Here is an 18,795-nt window from a genome sequence, read left to right as displayed (position 1 = left end):
CCGTCAGGGGACTTCATCAGCTGATTACCGGCAGCTCCGGCAGCGATCGTATAGGATCAGACTCCTGTCCAATCGATCGCTCCAGGAGCTGCCGGTAGTCACCACAGCACATAAGTGAGTATGTATTTTTTTTTTTCTACTGATGCATCAGCTGATTGTATAATCGGCTTTTATACAATCAGCTGATGTGTGATGGGATTCAGGCACTTGATCCTGACACATCATCTGATCGCTTTGCCTTCCAGCAAACCGATCAGATGATATTGGATCCTGATTGGACGGCGCGGGACCCTGACCCAGGAATACTGCGGAGGGGGGTTTATTTCAATAAAGATGGAGTCACTAATTGTGTTGTGTTTTATTTCTAATAAAAATATTTTTCTCTGTGTTGTGTTTTTTTTTTATCATTACTAGAAATTCATGGTGGCCATGTCTAATATTGGCGTGACACCATGAATTTCGGGCTTAGGGCTAGCTGATAATATACAGCTAGCCCTAACTCCATTATTACCTAGCTAGCCACCCGTCACCAGGGCAGCTAGAAGAGTTGGATACAGCGCCAGAAGATGGCGCTTCTATGAAAGCGCCATTTTCTGGGGTGGCTGCGGACTGCAATTCGCAGTGGGGGTGCCCAGAAAGCATGGGTACCCTGCACTGTGGATTCCAATCCCCAGCTGCCTAGTTGTACCCGGCTGGACTCAAAAATTAGGCGAAGCCCACGTCATTTTTTTTTTTAATTATTTCATGAAATAATTAAAAAAAAAGGGCTTCTCTATATTTTTGGTTCCCAGCCGGGTACAAATAGGCAGCTGGGGGTTGGGGGCAGCCCGTACCTGCCTGCTGTACCCGGCTAGCATACAAAAATATGGCGAAGCCCATGTCATTTTTTTTTCTTTTTGGGCAAAAAACTGCATACAGTCCTGGATGGAGGATGCTGAGCCTTGTAGTTCTGCAGCTGCTGTCTGCTCTCCTGCATACACTAGTGAATGGAGGATGCTGAGACTTGTAGTTCTGCAGCTGCTGTCTGCTCTCCTCCATACACTAGTGAATGGAGGATGCTGAGACTTGTAGTTCTGCAGCTGCTGTCTGCTCTCCTGCATACACTAGTGAATGGAGGATGCTGAGACTTGTAGTTCTGCAGCTGCTGTCTGCTCTCCTGCATACACTAGTGAATGGAGGATGCTGAGACTTGTAGTTCTGCAGCTGCTGTCTGCTCTCCATACACTAGTGAATGGAGGATGCTGAGACTTGTAGTTCTGCAGCTGCTGTCTGCTCTCCTGCATACACTAGTGAATGGAGGATGCTGAGACTTGTAGTTCTGCAGCTGCTGTCTGCTCTCCTGCATACACTAGTGAATGGAGGATGCTGAGACTTGTAGTTCTGCAGCTGCTGTCTGCTCTCCATACACTAGTGAATGGAGGATGCTGAGACTTGTAGTTCTGCAGCTGCTGTCTGCTCTCCTGCATACACTAGTGAATGGAGGATGCTGAGACTTGTAGTTCTGCAGCTGCTGTCTGCTCTCCTGCATACACTAGTGAATGGAGGATGCTGAGACTTGTAGTTCTGCAGCTGCTGTCTGCTCTCCTGCATACACTAGTTCTGCAGCTGTCTGCTCTCCTGCATACAATGAACATTTTGAAGAAGGAAATGACATCAGACCTTTTTTTTTTTTTTTTTCCATCAACAATCTTTAATGGCATTGTGCACTGATTAAAAACGCAGTGAGCAAAAACGCAGCAAAAAACGCACCAAATCGCGGCAAAAACGCATGCGTTTTTGCCGCGTTTTTTAGACAAAAACGCACATAAAAACGCAGCGTGAAAAAAACGCCTAGTGCGCACATAGCCTAATATATGCCATGCCACTAAAAGAGAAAGCACATACAGTGGCCTATGTCACCCATAGTCAACCTATCGTACTGTAGAAAATGATCTACATCCCACCATGTGTTTTTTTTGTGTGAAATATACGGTAAATTATGGTTAATACAATGAAATAATAATTATAACAATTTATGAGTTAGATGAGAAAAGTGAAATGTCACTTTTTTGTCTTCGCTGAGCAAACGTAGTGTAAACATAGCCTAATATGACGGAAACGTGCCATTGACTGTATTATGTTACTTCTGCCCTGATAAATACAAAATCATCATAAAAAGCATTTAAAGCACAAAGACAAACAGCTGAGAGAGGAAATCCCTTCTCTTGAGAGGTAGATCCCTGAGCTTTCCACAGGTATCAGCCCAATCAGTTGCATTGGGATTAGCCTAAATTCCTGTAGTTCTTTCTTGTGTTATTACTTCCTTGTCTTCTAGAAGCTGAGAAATGATAGCGTTGCAGAATAGCTTTAATTGCATATTATTTTATATTCTGGCTACTAAAAGTCAGAAAAACTGTTACTCACATTATCTTTACTCCACAACATACATACTGTATATCTATAGGATCTTCCTGCAGATTAAACAGGGCTTCTCTGTATATCTATATGTGAATGTGTTTTAGGTGGGGGGAGATAAATCAGTGTTAGGCTATGTGCACACAGTGCGTTTTTCGCGGCGTTTTTACGCATTTGTCGGGTGCTTTTTTGGCCTCAAAACTGCAGGACTTTGCTTCCCCAGCAAAGTCTATGAGTTTTCATTTTTGCTGTCCGCACACAACTTTTTTTTAAGCTGCGTTTTTGAGCTTAAAAAAAAATGGACATGTCAATTCTTTCCTGCGTTTTTCTGCGTTTTCCCCCCATGCAATGCAATGGAAAAACGCAGAGATCAAAAACGCACCAAATCGCGGTAAAAATGCATGTGTTTTTTTGCCGCGGATGCGTTTTTGTGCGTTTTTAGCGGCCAAAAACGCAGCGTCAAAAAAACGCAGCGTGTGCACATAGCCATAGGGTATGTGCAAACACCGTCTTTTTCAGGTGGGTCCAGCTGAGAAACCTCTTAAAAATGCTAAAAACAATTACCACATGTAGAGCAATGTATAAAGTGATTTCTATTCCTACAGTGTCTTGAAAAAGTATTCATACCCTTTCAAAGTTTCCACATTTTTTCACTTAAAGGCCCTGTCACACAGAGATAAATCTTTGGCAGATCTGTGGTTGCAGTGAAATCATGGACATATTTTTCCATTGGTACACAGCCACAAACCTGCCACTGATTGTCCACAATTTCACTGCAACCACAGATCTGCCGCAGATTTATCTCTGCGTGTGACAGGGCCTTAACACTCACAAAGATATAAGATATAAAGATATATTGAGAGTTTATGTGATAACACAAAGTAGCAAGTATTTGTGAAGTGTAAAGGAAATGATATATTGTTTTCTAAATATTAAAATATAATTCTTAAAAATTGTGACATGCATTTATATTCAGCCCCCTGAGTCAGTACTTTGTAGGACCACCTTTCTCTGCAATTTCTGCTGCAAGTCTTTTGGGGTGTCACTACCAGTTTTTCACATTTAGAAGCTAGGATTTTTGCACATTCTTCTTTGCCAAATAGCTCAGTGAGATTGGATGGAGGCGTCTGTGAGCAGCGATACTGAAGCGTTGTCACAGATTCTCATTGGGATTATGTCTGCACTGTGACTGGGCCATTCACACACATGAATATGCTTTGACGTAGATATAGACGTAGGGTCATTGTCCTGCTGGAAGGAGAATCCACACTTAGTCTGAGTCCCCCTTCACACTCACGTGTCTCCGGTACATGTTAGGTCCGTTCCTGCACGTACCGGAGACATGGACACACGTACTCCAATGTTAATCAATGTATGGAGTTACACGTGCGTTATTCCATACGGTGCGTGTGTGCGTGATACCTTTGTTTGTCCGTAAAACATGGATGCATGTCCATTTTCCTCATGGAACACGCACACATCATGCACCCATTAAAGTCAATGGGTCCATGAGCACACGTACATGACACGGATGCATCTCCGTATGGTCCGTGTCCGTTTTCTGCTTTTTTGAAGCGATGTCGGTCAATCTTTTTTTTTTGTGTATGTCAGTCAATCTCCCTCAGTCCGTCGGTCAGTCTCTCCCCCCTCTCTCATACTCACCGATCACTGGCGCGGCGCTGCACAGCTGTTAAAAAAGTTCCGGCGGCTTTTACTATTTTAAAAATGTTGGCCGCTCATTATTCAATCTCGTATTCCCTGATTTTCCCGCCCACCGGCGCCTATGATTGGTTGCAGTGAGACACGCCCCCACACTGAGTGACAGCTGTCTCACTGCAACCAATCACAGCTGCCGGTGGGCGTGTCAATATTGAGCAGTAAAAAAAAAAAAAATTAAAAAAAAACGGCGTGCGGTTCCCCCCAATTTTGGTACCAGCCAAGGTAAAGCCACACGGCTTAAGGCTGGTATTCTCAGGATGGGGAGCTCCACATTACGGGGAGCCCCCCAGCCTAACACTATCAGCCAGCAGCCGCCCGGAATTGCCGCAGCCCCGGGACTGTACCCAGCTCATCCCGAATTGCCCTGGTACGGTAGCAATCGGGGTAATAAGGAGTTAATGGCAGCAGCCCATAGTTGCCACTAAGTCCTAGGTTAATCATGGCAGGCGTCTCCCCGAGATACCTTCCATGATTAACCTGTAAGTTAAAGTAAATAAACACACACTGTCAAAAAAATCCCTTATTTGAAATAATAAACAATAAAAAAAACCCTCATTCACCACTTTATTAAGCCCCAAAAACCCCTCAATGTCTGGTGTAATCCACAGAGGTCCCGCGACGCTCTCAGCTCAGCTACATGAAGCTGACAAGAGCTGCAGTAGAACACTGCCAGAACCACACAGCAACTGAAGTGAGTCGCGCGATCAGCGATGACGTCACTCAGGTTACTCGCGGCCACCGCTGGATCCTCCAACTGTGACCACAAGTCGCTCAAGTGACTGAAGTGAGCTGCGCGATCAGCGATGAAGTTACAGGTGAGTTGCGGTCTCGGGTGGAGGACTCCAGCTAGCCGCCGGTAACCTGAGTGACGGCAGCGCTAATCAGGCTACTCATTTCAGTTACTCAGGGGATTAGCGGTCACCGGTGAGTTCTTCATGGGTGACCGCTAATCAGGACGCGACACACAGACAGAGCCACGGGATGACAATGAAGTTGGGTGAAATTCACCCAAGTTCATTCTCATCGCGCGTTGCTGTCTGCCAGCATGTAGCAACGTCATTGTGCATCACACACGGAACATTTCACACGGACATTACACGTACGTATCTCACGCACATATGGACATTCCACACGCACACACGGCTATCATACGCCATCACACGGATGTCACATGTACCGGAGAAACAGACAAAGTACGGAACACGAACCCGAAAAACGGAACGTAAGACAGGCACGTGTTTTTCACGTGCGTGTGAAAAGGGCCTTAGGTGTACCCGTCATTCTCATTTTTTTTTCATAAATCAATATTACACATAAAAATAAGCAGCTCTGTAATATTTATTATCAGACAAATCTGCTTCTTCCTCTGCCAGAAATGGATCAGTCATTATCACAATTCTCGATTCTGAGGTAAAATCTGTTTTCAGTGAAGACTTTCCCATTACTGAGAGGAGATGGCAGTCACTGATGAGATTCTATGTAGATAAAAGAGGAAGAAGGGGGTGGAGTTCCTCCTATAGCTCCTCCCCCTCCCTCTAGCTCCTCCCTCTGTTTCTAGCTCCACCCATCATCATAGAATCTCATCAGTAACATCTGCCATCTCCTATCTCAGATGAGCTTACAGGAGCAGAGCAGGCAATAGAAGGATATTATAAAATTCAGTTCTGACATGGGGGGAATGTTGGCAGTTTCAGATAGTTTTAGTGACCATTGTGTTCTTACACTAACTGAAAGGTACTAACGATTTTGTCGTTTATATATCACAAATTACAAACTTAATGTGTTGTCCACCTATCCATAACAACCCACTTAGTAAAACAAACAACACTTGATGGTAAGTTAATGGCATTAACAGTAAAACTGTGGCTGAAATGTTTTTAGTTGTTTTTTTTTTGTGATTTGATGCGGTGTTGAATTCTATGTAGGTACATTTTACAAAAAATAGTTCCTAAAAATCTTCAGCTCATACTTCAAAACAATGGATACCTCACATGACTACATCATTGAAACAGTTAAAAAGTAGTTGCCAAACAAATGTAAACACTGTTTCAAGTCTTTAAAGGGAATCTATCACCAGGTTTTGATCTCCCATGTGAGAGCAGCAGCATAATGTAGAGACAGAGACCCTGATTCCAGCGATATCTCACTTACTGGGCTATTTGCTGTCATTTTGATAAAATCAATGTTTTCTCTTCTGCAGATCTAGCAGTTATACAGAGCTCATGAATATGCTGGAGTATCTGGCAGCACACCAAGTAGTCCTCTAATGATAATCTACTGCTGAATAATCAGTGATTTTATCAAAACTACACTAAGCAGCCCAGTAAGTGACACACCACTGGAATCAGGATCTCTGCTGATATGTTAAGCTGCTCTCCGATTAGGTGTTAAAAACCTGGTGACAAATTCCCTTTAAGTAAAAAACTATGACATTAATCAGGGGTTCTTCACTTATAGGACCACAATAATGCACCGTTTTAAATGTGAACTGAAAAATTACCATTTCTTTATTTTTTTTGTTGTTGTTTCTGTGTTTATCTAACCCTTTTACGACCAATGACATACTGGTACGTTCTTGGTCACCTCCCCACGGTATTCCTCGCACATGTGTTCTGATCTGATCAGCAGTCATGTGGCTAACAGGTGCAGGTGGGTTGGAGATACACCCACGCCTGTTAACCCCTTAGAGTGCGCTGTCAAACACTAACTGCACTGCGATGTAAAGGCCCGTGGTAGGGATCGCACCATTCCCCACCTCCATTGGCGGCCCCTGTGACGCGATCACAGGGCGCCAATGTGTTGGTATGGTAGGGTGGGGTCAGATAATGATCCCTGACACTGCCATGACTCACTTCCTGTGAGAGCTGACAGAGCAATGGCACTCACAGGTGATCAGAGCAATGCTGCTGTGATCAGCAGAAATGCACAAACAATTGAACTGTGCATGGGGACTAGTAAAATAAATAAAAAAAGGTTAAAAAAAAAGTTTGGAAAAATATATAAAATAGTTAAAAACAGCCCCATTTTGCCACATTGAGAATAAAATAGTTAGAAAAATAAAAAAAAATACACATATTTGGTATCACTGTGTTTAGGAATGCCCGATCTATCAAAGTATAAAATCAATTAATCTGATTGGTACACGGCGTTCCGAGAAAAAAAATTCCAAACACCAAAATTAAGTTTTTTGGTCAGGGCAACATTTCTTTAAAATGCAATAACAGGTGATAAAAACGTAGCATCTGCACAAAAATGATCTCAGAAAATGGTGACAAAAGCGCTCTTCTTTTTTCGGACAAACTTGTGAATTTTGTTTACCACTTAGATAATAGTAAAAGTATACATGTTTGATATCTATAAACTCGTACTGACCTGGGGAATCATACTGACATGTCAGTTTTACCATATGGTGAACACAGTGAATAAAAAAACAAAACCATTGTGGAGTTTCAATTTTTTCACTATTTCTCCACATGTGGAATTTTTTCCCCATTTTCCAGTACACTATTTGGTAAAACTAATGGTTTCATTCAAAAGTACAACTTGTCTACCAAAAATAAGCCTTCATATTGACGGAAAAATAGAAAAAGTTATGGCTCTTGGAAGAAGGAAAGGAAAAAACGAAAATGAAAAACGGAAAATCGCCAGGGGGGGTGAAGGGGTTAACTGTTAAGGGTTAGGGTTGTACAAAATGTATAATATTTAATTGATTCTCTTCTCTTCTATTAGGAAAAAGATTGCGGCAATCAAGTCAGAGAAGATGACACTGAGTTTCCAGTCTGTAATTGTTACAAAATGTTGTCAATATATAAGGAAGTGGAAGTGTATAAGTTCATTACAATAATAATAATTTTTATGTATATAGTGCCAACATATTCCACAGCACTGTACAATGCAGAGGGCACATGTACAGACAATATCAGTCATTACAGAATAACACAATTCAGCAGATACCAGGAGAAGAGAGGGCCCTGCTCACAAGCTGCAATCTATGAATATATTTTTACTTGTTCCTCTTACATAAAATGATTGTTCTAAAAGATTTGTTAGAATTAAAGTGTACCTGCCAGTTTAGTAAAAAGCATGGTCTCGCTCCCCTTAATCCCTATAATAAATTAAGGCTGCTTTTGACATATAGAAGACTATTTTGTCCATGATTAGTATGGTTTTTAATTTATTCATTTTTTGTAAGTGCATGATTTCTCGTCATCTTAATTTTGCAAGCACTATAGGACCTGGAGCTTTCTTTCCCTCACGTGCATTGCAACATTGCGCCTCATGTATCCAAGGGCTTTCTTGCCCTGAAGCTGAAGGGGTAACTCTGTTATTCCAGTATGTAGTTCGATAAAGAGGAGAGAAACACACGGCAATGAACAGACAGAAGAGAGACATCTAGTGGCTGACAGCTTGGCGGGACACCCCGGGGAGTCTGTAACCTGCCAGAGCTACTCAGAGTATTTCAAAAAGCAAAACAATGTTATCAGTTCTATTCCAAATGTGTTTAAAATAGAACTCAAATTATAGAGCACAACCTGAAACGTCTCTTTGAAATGTATGATAAATGCTATGTAAGTTATAGTGCCCTTCTAATTAATGCATAACAGTGAACAATAGACTACAAACGTGACAAAACATATACTAAGCCACCCTAAATGGGTATTGGGAGGGAAATAGACTTCATGTACATTGTAAGGCAGTGTGTAATACATCCTACTTGTGATTTAGTAAGACCTTATGACACTTCCATTCCAGTCTTTGGAATGATAGAATTAGCATTATACAGTAATATGAAAAAGTTTGGGCACCCCTATTAATGTTAACCTTTTTTCTTTATAACAATTTGGGTTTTTGCAACAGCTATTTCAGTTTCATATATCTAATAACTGATGGACTGAGTAATATTTCTGGATTGAAATGAGGTTTATTGTACTAACAGAAAATGTGCAATCTGCATTTAAACAAAATTTGACCGGTGCAAAAGAATGGGCACCTCAACATAAATGTGACATTAATATTTTGTAGATCCTCCTTTTGAAAAAATAACAGCCTCTAGTCGCTTCCTGTAGCTTTTAATGAGTTCCTGGATCCTGGATGAAGGTATATTTGACCATTCCTGTTTACAAAACAATTCCAGTTAAGTTAGGTTTGATGTTTGCCGAGCATGGACAGCACGCTTCAAATTATCCCACAGATTTTCAATGATATTCAGGTCTGGGGACTGGGATGGCCATTCCAGAACATTGTAATTGTTCCTCTGCATGAATGCCTGAGTAGATTTGGAGCGGTGTTTTGATCATTGTCTTGCTGAAATATCCATCCCCTGAGTAACTTCAACTTCGTCACTGATTCTTGCACATTATTGTCAAGAATCTGCTGATACTGAATTGAATCCATGCGACCCTCAACTTTAACAAGATTCCCGGTGCCGGCATTGGCCACACAGCCCCAAAGCATGATGGAACCGCCACCAAATTTTACTGTGGGTAGCAAGTGCTTTTCTTGGAATGCCGTGTTTTTTTGCCTCCATGCATAACACCTTTTTGTATGACCAAACAACTCAATCATTGTTTTATCAGTCCACAGGACCTTCTTCCAAAATGTAACTGGCTTGTCCAAATGTGCTTTTGCATACCTCAGGCGACTCTGTTTGTGGCGTGCTTGCAGAAACGGCTTCTTTCGCATCACTCTCGCATACAGCTTCTCCTTGTGCAAAGTGCGCTGTATTGTTGACCGATGCACATTGACATCATCTGCAGCAAGATGAAGCTGCAGGTCATTGGAGGTGGTGTTCTGAATGTTAGTTATGTTTGGCTGCTGGGAGGCTCCCTCTGGTGGCCAGGAATGGTTTGGACTTGGACCAGGTGTGTTGTGCAATGGGTGTTTCCTTTGCTAACTCTCTGCTTATTTAAATCCTGGTCTGATTGCAGGCTGTTGCCGGATGTCAGTTGTTCTTTGTATCTCCAGCCTGCTTCATCCTGCTCTACACCACATCTATCCCAGATAAGTGCTTGCTCTTTATTTATTTATTGTCTGGTTCTTTTGCTTATCTGGGTTTGTCTTTTGCTGTGGTTGTTTTCAGTTTAATTGCATGCAGGGATTTTCCCCCTCAGTGGTTTGTTGGGGAACTCCCTGCAGTTCTGTGTGGAGTATAGCTCCTTTGAGTCCATGTGTTTGTGGCTTGTTGAATTTGTTATTTTTGTTTTCTGTTCATTGGTATGACAAGGGCACCTGGTATAGGATGTGCGATCTGAGCGCCTTTTTGTACTATCAGGAAGTTGGTATTTTGCAGGGTTTTTCTCTGGCCACCATCAGTCCCTTTCCTGTCCTTTCCTATTTTAGTCAGCGGGGGCCTCACCTTTTGCTAATCCTGTCATCTATCTGTGTATTGTGTTTTTCCTATATCACCGCAGTCTTTTAATGTGGGGGGCTTGCTATTCTTGTCTATTTTCTGAGGCAGAGAGTTATTCATCTTTCCTACCTTTAGGATTGTTAGTTCTCTGGCTGGGTTCGCGGTGCACAGGATGTTATTTCACCCCTCGGCTACTTCTAGTTGTGATGGTTAGTAAGGGGATGGCGGCCAGATTAGTTGCCAATGCTCTTGTCACCTTTTGCCAATGATTTGTGGTGGTCTTCCATAGTTCCGGATCATAACAAGGTGGTCTTTGAACTGTCCTTGACTGTTCTCACCATTCTTCTTCTCTGCCTTTCTGATATTTTTCTTGGCCTGCCACTTCTGGGCTTAACAAGAAGTGTACCTGTGTTCTTACTGTAACGCCTGGTCCCACCAGACCCCGTGGGGGGCGCGCTTCCTCACATTTGCCCAGTCCCAGCATGGCTCCCACTTGCACTCCCAGTCATAGCCCCAGGCAGCGACGGCCTTCCTCTTACCGGTTCCATGGCTCTGCAGGTGCTGCCCCTGCTCCGGGCCCTGCTGTACGTCCTGCTCCCAGGCATGCTGCAGCCTCTTCCTGTCTCCCGTCCTTACACAGAACTGCAGTAAGTGACTCTAGGTTGCGCGCGAGGCCATGCCCCCTTTCTTAAAGCGGTATACCCCGTTTTCTGGAAGTGACCTCAGAGGTCACCTGTTACACAATGGGTATTTAGGTTCACCTCCCCCAGCAGCAGGCGCCCGAGCAACGCTTCCATTAGAGCCTTGCCAGTGTCCAGACCCCCTTGTGCTGTTATGTTTTCTGTGCATTTATAGCTGGTTCTAATCCCTTGTCTCACCGTAGTACCATTCCGGCTGTGGACGTCACCGCTCATACCGACAGTGGACGTCACCGTGCCCTACCTGCCGTGGACATTGTTTGTACCGTACCTGCTGTGGACGTCACCTGCTGTGAGCATCTCCGGTGCTGTTTCCGTGTTCTGCCGGCTGTGGAAGCCACAACCTTGCTACACCTGGCCCTACAGAGACTCCTACTACCGGTTCCTGGCTGCCGTGCATTTAGGCCTTCTGGGGAGGCGCCGCACAGTCCCTGTATAGGGGTTCGCTGCTGGTCGCCTTCTCAGGGGAGTCCGGTGCACGGTCCAGTGGGTCCACCTCCGGACGCTCGCCGCTCCTCGGTGAGCGTAATAGTTTGCTCGGGCCATGGACTCCGCCGGGATCAAGGTTAACCCGCTGACTGACCTGCAACAGGAGCTCTCCCGCCAACGCGAGACCCAAGCAAGATTAGTGGCTCACATGAAGTCTGTGGAATCCCGTCTGGCATCCATGCAAACCTCCGGATCCTCCGACGGCTCCCAACTAGTTGAACTACAGAAGGAACTGTCCCGCCAGCATGAGGCCCAGAGACGCATGGCAGGAAATATATGGCGTCCGTGGATTCCCGTCTATACGCCCTGCAGAATCCGGCCTCCTCAACAACCCCCGACTCTGCGGGATTATCGACATGCATATCTCCTTCCCGCCTGGCCTCCCCACCCATGTATGGAGGGGATCCTTGTTTGTGTCGTGGTTTCTTAAACCAGTGCTCCCTGCACTTTGAGCTGTCGCCGCTGCAGCGAGCAACTGATCGCTCGAAAATCGCATTTATCATGTCTCATTTGACTGGTCAGGCTCTGGCTTGGATGAATCCGCTCTGGGAGAGGAATGACCCGACCGTTCAAGTCCTGTCCGTCTTTCTAACCACCTTCCGTAAGGTGTTCGATGAGCCAGGCTGTCTCTCGTCTACTGCCTCTTCGCTCATGAGAATCCACCAGGGGAATCTCACCGTGGGACAGTATGCAATCGAATTCCGCACTCTGTCCTCCGAACTCAAGTGGAACAATGACGCCTTGGTAGCTGCCTTCTGGGAAGGGTTATCCGGTAAAATCAAGGATGAACTGGCCGTCCGGGATGTACCTACCAGCCTGGAAGAGCTGATCTCTCTGGCTACCCGTATTGATCTCCGCTTCCAGGAGCGTGCCAGAGAAGTCACCCGGGCGAGAAGAACCCCGCGCCTTGCGCCCACCTTCCAGAGGCCGATGTCACCTCCCTTCACCCAGCCTACTGCTCCGCACGAGCCCATGGAGGTCGATCGCGTCAGTGAGTCCAGACTGCGACAGAGGAATCGGAGAATGGCAGGAGAGTGTTTCTACTGCGGAAGTGCCAAACATCTGATTCAGGACTGTCCAGTAAAGCCGGGAAACTACAGAGCCTAGGGTCCATCGGAGAGGCCACCCTAGGTCATGCCAAGTCCTCTCCTTTTCTCCATGTACCTGTATCCCTGTCCTGTGGTTCCATCCGGTTGTCAGAGCATGCGTTCCGAGATTCAGGCTCTGCCGGGAACTTTATCCAACAATCCGTGGTGGACCTACACCAGATTCCCGTCCGATGTCTTGCTACCCCCATCAGTCTTTCTTCCGTGGATGGAAAACCGCTATCCGAACCCATTCGGTACATCACGGAGAACTGTACTATGCAAGTGGGGTTGCTACATTCTGAGACCATCACCTTCCACGTACTCCCTGGCATGACGCATGCCCTACTACTGGGAATACCCTGGCCTCGGTCGCACAAGCCAGTACTGGACTGGGATTCTGGAGACATCCTGCAATGGGGTGCGTCTTGCCACAGCAACTGCCTGAAACCAGTGCATCCTCCGCACCGACCCATTGAACCGGTCACCCTTCCCGGGTTACCCCCTGCCTATTGGGCCTATGCCGATGTCTTGGACAAGAAGGAGGCTGAGACGTTGCCGCCACACAGACCCTACGATTGTCCCATCGACCTGCTCCCCGGGACAACCCCTCCGCGTGGGCGCATCTACCCTCTGTCCCGAGAAGAGACCCAAGCCATGTCTGACTACATAGATGAGAATCTAGCACGAGGCTTCATCCAAAAATCCTCCTCTCCTGCCGGAGCGGGCTTCTTCTCTGTGGGGAAAAAGGACGGAGGTCTACGGCCTTGCATTGACTACCGTGGATTGAATAAGATCACGGTGAAGAACAGATACCCGCTACCCCTGATACCGGAACTGTTTGATCGCTTTCAAGGTGCCAAGATCTTCTCCAAATTAGATCTCCGGGGTGCGTACAATCTGGTCCGCATTCGGTCAGGGGACGAATGGAAGACTGCGTTCAACACTCGGGATGGGCACTATGAATATCGAATGATGCCCTTCGGGCTCAGTAACACTCCGGCGGACTTCCAAGAGTTCGTGAACGACGTCTTCCGTGATCTTCTCTACACCTGTGTGGTTGTGTATTTAGATGACATCCTTATCTTCTCTCCGGACTTGCATACCCATCGAAGACATGTCCGTCTTGTCCTGCGGAGATTGACGGAGAATCGCCATTACGCCAAACTCGAGAAATGCCTGTTCGAGCAGACCTCGTTACCCTTCCTTGGCCACATAGTCTCTGATACCGGCCTGAAGATGGACCCCGATAAGGTATCGGCCGTACTGAATTGGTCCCATCCGGAAGGGTTGAAAGCTATCCAGCGATTCCTGGGATTCGCCAACTATTACCGGCAATTCATTACACACTTCTTGTCTCTGGTGCGTCCCATATCCTCTCTCACTCGCAAAGGGGAGAACCCAAAGAAATGGACCCTGGAAGCTGAAGAATCGTTCCTGTCCCTTAAACGAGCCTTCGCTTCTGCTCCAGCCTTACACAGACCTGACACTAACAAGCCGTTTATCCTTGAGGTAGATGCCTCCTCATCCGGAGCCGGTGCGGTCCTTACACAGAAAACGGTAAGACAGTAACCTGTGGCTTCTTTTCTAAGGCTTTCTCCCCAGCTGAATGAAACTACTCAATCGGAGACCGTGAGTTGCTGGCAATCAAACTGGCCCTGGAAGAGTGGCGATACCTGCTGGAAGGGTCATTGCATCCAGTTACCATCTATACTGACCACAAGAATCTGGCATATCTCCAGACAGCCCACAGGCTAAACCCCCGACAGGCCCGATGTTCGTTATTCTTCGCCCGCTTTGATTTTGTTCTGCATTTCCGTCCAGCCGAGAAGAACCTGAAGGCCGATGCGCTGTCTCGATCATTCCTGTTAGAGGATCAGGAAGATGAACCTCGGCACATCATTGAACCTTCCAAGCTAATGGCGGCACCAGTGACATGCACCACCTTCCTCCCGGTAAGACGTTTGTTGCTGAGGTCGATAGAGAACGTGTACTCCGGTGGGGACACTCTTCCCGAATAGCAGGTCACGTGGGTCACAAGAAATCTCTGCAATTGATATTCCGATATTACTGGTGGCCAGGGCTACGTCAAGACGTCCAGGACTTTGTTTCATCCTGTTCCTCCTGTGCCTGGAATAAGGTCCCGAAGACTCTTCCGGCAGGCCCTTTGCTTCCTTTACCCGTACCATCCGCTCCATGGCAACATATCGGCATGGATTTCATCACGGACCTGCCAAAATCGTCTGGCTGCACAGTCATCTGGGTGGTGGTGGACCGGTTCTCCAAGATGGCCCACTTCACACCACTCCCCGGGCTACCGTCCGCTCCGGTTCTTGCTGCATTATTCATTCAACATATCTTCCGGCTTCACGGCTTGCCTCTCCATATCGTGTCTGACAGAGGGGTCCAGTTCACCGCTCGGTTTTGGAGAGCAGTCTGCAAAATGATGGATGTTCAATTGGACTTTTCTTCTGCCTACCACCCTCAGTCCAATGGGCAAGTGGAGCGCATTAACCAAGTCTTGACTAACCATCTCCGCCACTTCGTGGACGAACACCATAGCAACTGGGTCAACCTGCTTCCATGGGCCGAGTTCTCCTACAACAATCATGATAGTGAGTCCTCTGCTAAATCCCCGTTCCAGGTGGTGTATGGACAGCGACCCGAAGTGCCGTGCCCTGTGACATGTTCTTCAGGCAACCCTGCAGCTGATGACCTTGTGAGGTCCTTCTCCGCCGTCTGGGCTGAGACCAAGTCGGCTCTGGAACATTCCTCTGTCCGCATGAAGAAACACGCTGACAAGAAACGTCTGGATGTTCCTTTCCTTCAACCCGGAGATAAAGTCTGGCTCAGAGGTCACTTGTTACCTAATGGGTATTTAGGTTCACCTCCCCCAGCAGCAGGCGCCCGAGCAACGCTTCCATTAGAGCCTTGCCAGTGTCCAGACCCCCTTGTGCTGTTATCTGTTTTCTGTGCATTTATAGCTGGTTCTAATCCCTTGTCTCACCGTAGTGCCATCCGTACCATTCCGGCTGTGGACGTCACCGCTCATACCGACAGTGGACATCACCGTGCCCTACCTGCCGTGGACATTATCTGTACCGTACCTGCTGTGGACGTCACCTGCTGTGAGCATCTCGGTGCCGTTTCCGTGTTCTGCCGGCTGTGGAAGCCACAACCTTGCTACACCTGGCCCTACAGAGACTCCTACTACCGGTTCCTGGCTGCCATGCATTTAGGCCTTCTGGGGAGGCGCCGCACAGTCCCTGTATAGGGGTTCGCTGCTGGTCGCCTTCTCAGGGGAGTCCGGTGCACGGTCCAGTGGGTCCACCTCCGGACGCTCGCCGCTCCTCGGTGAGCGTAACACTTCCATTTGCTTACTATGTTCCTCACAGTGGAAACTGACAGTTTAAATCTCTGGGACAACTTTTTGTATCCTTCCCCTGAACAACTCTGTTGAATCTTTGTTTTCAGATCATTTGAGAGTTGTTTTGAGGAGCCCATGATGCCACTCTTCATAGGAGATTCAAATAGGAGAACAACTTGCAAGTGGCCACCTTAAATACCTTTTCTCATGATTGGATACACCTGCCTATGAAGTTCAAAGCTCAATGAGGTTACAAAACCAACTTAGTGCTTTAGTAAGTCAGTAAAAAGTAGTTAGGAGTGTTCAAATCAAGAAATTGATAAGGGTGCCCATACTTTTGCACCGGTCAAATTTTGTTTTAATGCGAATTGCACATTTTCTGTTAGTACAATAAACCTCATTTCAATCCAGAAATATTACTCAGTCCATCAGTAATTAGATATATGAAACTGAAATAGCTGTTGCAAAAACCCAAATTGTTATAAAGAAAAAAGGTTAACATTAATAGGGGTGCCCAAACTTTTTCATATGACTGTATAATATAACATTTGAAAAAATATTAAAGGGAATCTATCACCAGCTTTTTGCCACTTAAGCCGATAGCAGTATGATGCAGAGACAGATATCCTGATTCCAGTAAGGTGTAACTTACTGGGCTGTTTGCTGTAGTTTGATAATTTCACTGTTTTATCATGAGATTTATCACTTGAGATCCAATAAACCTATTGCCATGTAGTGCTCAATATTCACGAGCTCGGTATAACCCCCCCACCCACACAAACTGGCAGCTTTTTGCCTATGTATAGTGTACAGTCAGTGGTGTGGGTGGTGTAATACTGAACTCAGCATTCAGAGAACAGCTAGATCTGCATCAGATGAAGCAGTGATTTTATCAGAACTACAGCAAGCAAACCAGGAAGTCACTGAAATCAGGGTCGCTTACCCTAAATCATGCTGCTCTTAGATGGGGTAGTAAACGCCAGGTGATTAATTCCCTTTAAATGTGATTCCTGAATGATCTGGCACTAAGTTGTGAGATTAGTCCTTCATGCATTGGTCATGTTGTTATATCACATTCTACATATACAGGCAAAGCTTGAAGTCTTCACTAGATTATTCATACTATTCATTAACCATTTTTGGAAAATCATAGCCATGAAAATGTGTAGTTGGCTAGCTGCCATGTTTAGGTAGGTGGTTTTTATCAATATCAACACAATTGCCCAGAACCCAAGGATTCCCGGCAGAACATTGCCTTCTTATAAACACAGTTATCCACAAGATACAAATGAAAATGGCATTCATCAGACTAGGCCATCTGTATCCATTGCTCCACAGCCCAGTTCTGTTAGTCCCATATTTATTGTTGGCACTTTTGGTGATGGACAGAGATCAGTATTTCTAATCCAACTAATCTGTGGCTTTTTAGGCCCTCATGCAACAAACTGCAATGCACTGTCTTCTGACATCTTCTATCATCTTTCTATCGTAGCATTAGCCAGTTGCTCTTTGACTGTCTTGACCAGGTTGCCAAAATACATCAAAACCTTTACTTGTGCAAGATCATCAATTTATATGAATGCAATTTTCCACTTGAAAAATAAAATGTATCAACCCTCCTGGGCCTGGAGGTCATAGAAAGGTGAATCAAATGATATCCTGATATCTGTAATGTTATGTTATTCTAGAGAAATCCATATTTTTCATATGTAAATGAGCTGTTAAGATTTGTGGTCCGGACATAGATCTCCCTTAGAATCCACCTTCAGCGCTTATTTTAATTGTATTTTAATTGAAAAGAGACATGTAAGGACTGACACTTAGCTCTCATCTCACTATAGAACTGTGTATGATTATAAGAGCAAACACAGTCCAGCAGAATTAACACCGTATAGTATAAGTGAACCATGTGTCATTATAAACGCACTGTCAGTCATTACATGTCTCACACTGCCCCCTTTCATTTAAAATAAGTTCTGGAGGCAGATTCTCATGCATATCAGTGTCCTGCCCATAGATCTTAACAATTAACTTATGTATATGTGGATTTCTCGAGAATAAGACATCAGATCTCACATATCAAGGTGTCATTTTATTCATCTTGCTTATGACCTACATACCCATATAGACGATTTAGGAGGCTCGATTCTGCTGACAGATTTCCTTTAACTCATAGTTTCATTGGTCCAACCTATTTTTCTTCATTGTATTTCTTCCTTAGGCCGCTTTCACATTTCGTTTTTACCTCCGTTCAGTGGTCCCATCGCAGCTTCCGTCCAAACCCCCCAGCAAAACATGTTTCGGACACATGCGATGACAGGGCCATTGACTATACTGGAGCAGACTGAGTCAGCGTGTGCTCTGTCTTGCTCCTGCAGAAAGCGTATACACCCGAAAACGGTGCAAGACAGAGCACACACTGACTCCATCTGCACTATTATAGTCAATGGCCTTGTCAGCGCATACGTCCAAAACGCATTTTGCGGGGATGTTTGGACGGAAGCTGTGACGAGACCACTGAACGGAGGTAAAAACGAAATGTGAAAGCGTCCATAGATATCTCTTTTTAACCATTTAATAGTTTCTCTTGGTCCCATTCTCTTCCTTTAGTTAATCTGCAGAGTGATCAGCTGTCAGGAAAGGAGAGAGCAGTAGAGCAGGGACCTAGTGACAGCCCTCAAAATGGAAATAAAT

The 18,795-nt window shown here is 45.4% G+C and overlaps 1 protein-coding gene across 3 annotated transcripts in view; it reads left to right on the top strand.

Annotated features, from left to right (window-relative positions):
- FAM120B (family with sequence similarity 120 member B) overlaps positions 1 to 18,795 on the top strand; it is a 280,814-nt gene that overhangs the window by 201,047 nt on the left and 60,972 nt on the right. For 2 of the 3 annotated variants that reach the window (XM_075339685.1, XM_075339686.1), the window contains one exon: positions 7,843 to 8,253. The exons of the other annotated variant lie outside the window; for it this stretch is intronic. In XM_075339685.1, coding sequence (XP_075195800.1) covers positions 7,843 to 7,877 — 35 coding nt within the window. In that variant the 3' untranslated portion in view covers positions 7,878 to 8,253. Of the gene's footprint in view, positions 1 to 7,842; positions 8,254 to 18,795 lie in introns of those variants that run through there. 3 annotated transcript variants of the gene reach the window in all.

The sequence above is a fragment of the Anomaloglossus baeobatrachus genome, chromosome 3 (genome assembly GCF_048569485.1).
Source record: "Anomaloglossus baeobatrachus isolate aAnoBae1 chromosome 3, aAnoBae1.hap1, whole genome shotgun sequence".
Classification (NCBI taxonomy): Eukaryota; Metazoa; Chordata; class Amphibia; order Anura; family Aromobatidae; genus Anomaloglossus; species Anomaloglossus baeobatrachus.
The sequence above is the reverse complement of the archived record's forward strand: the minus strand, read 5'-3'. Positions and strand labels throughout refer to the sequence as shown.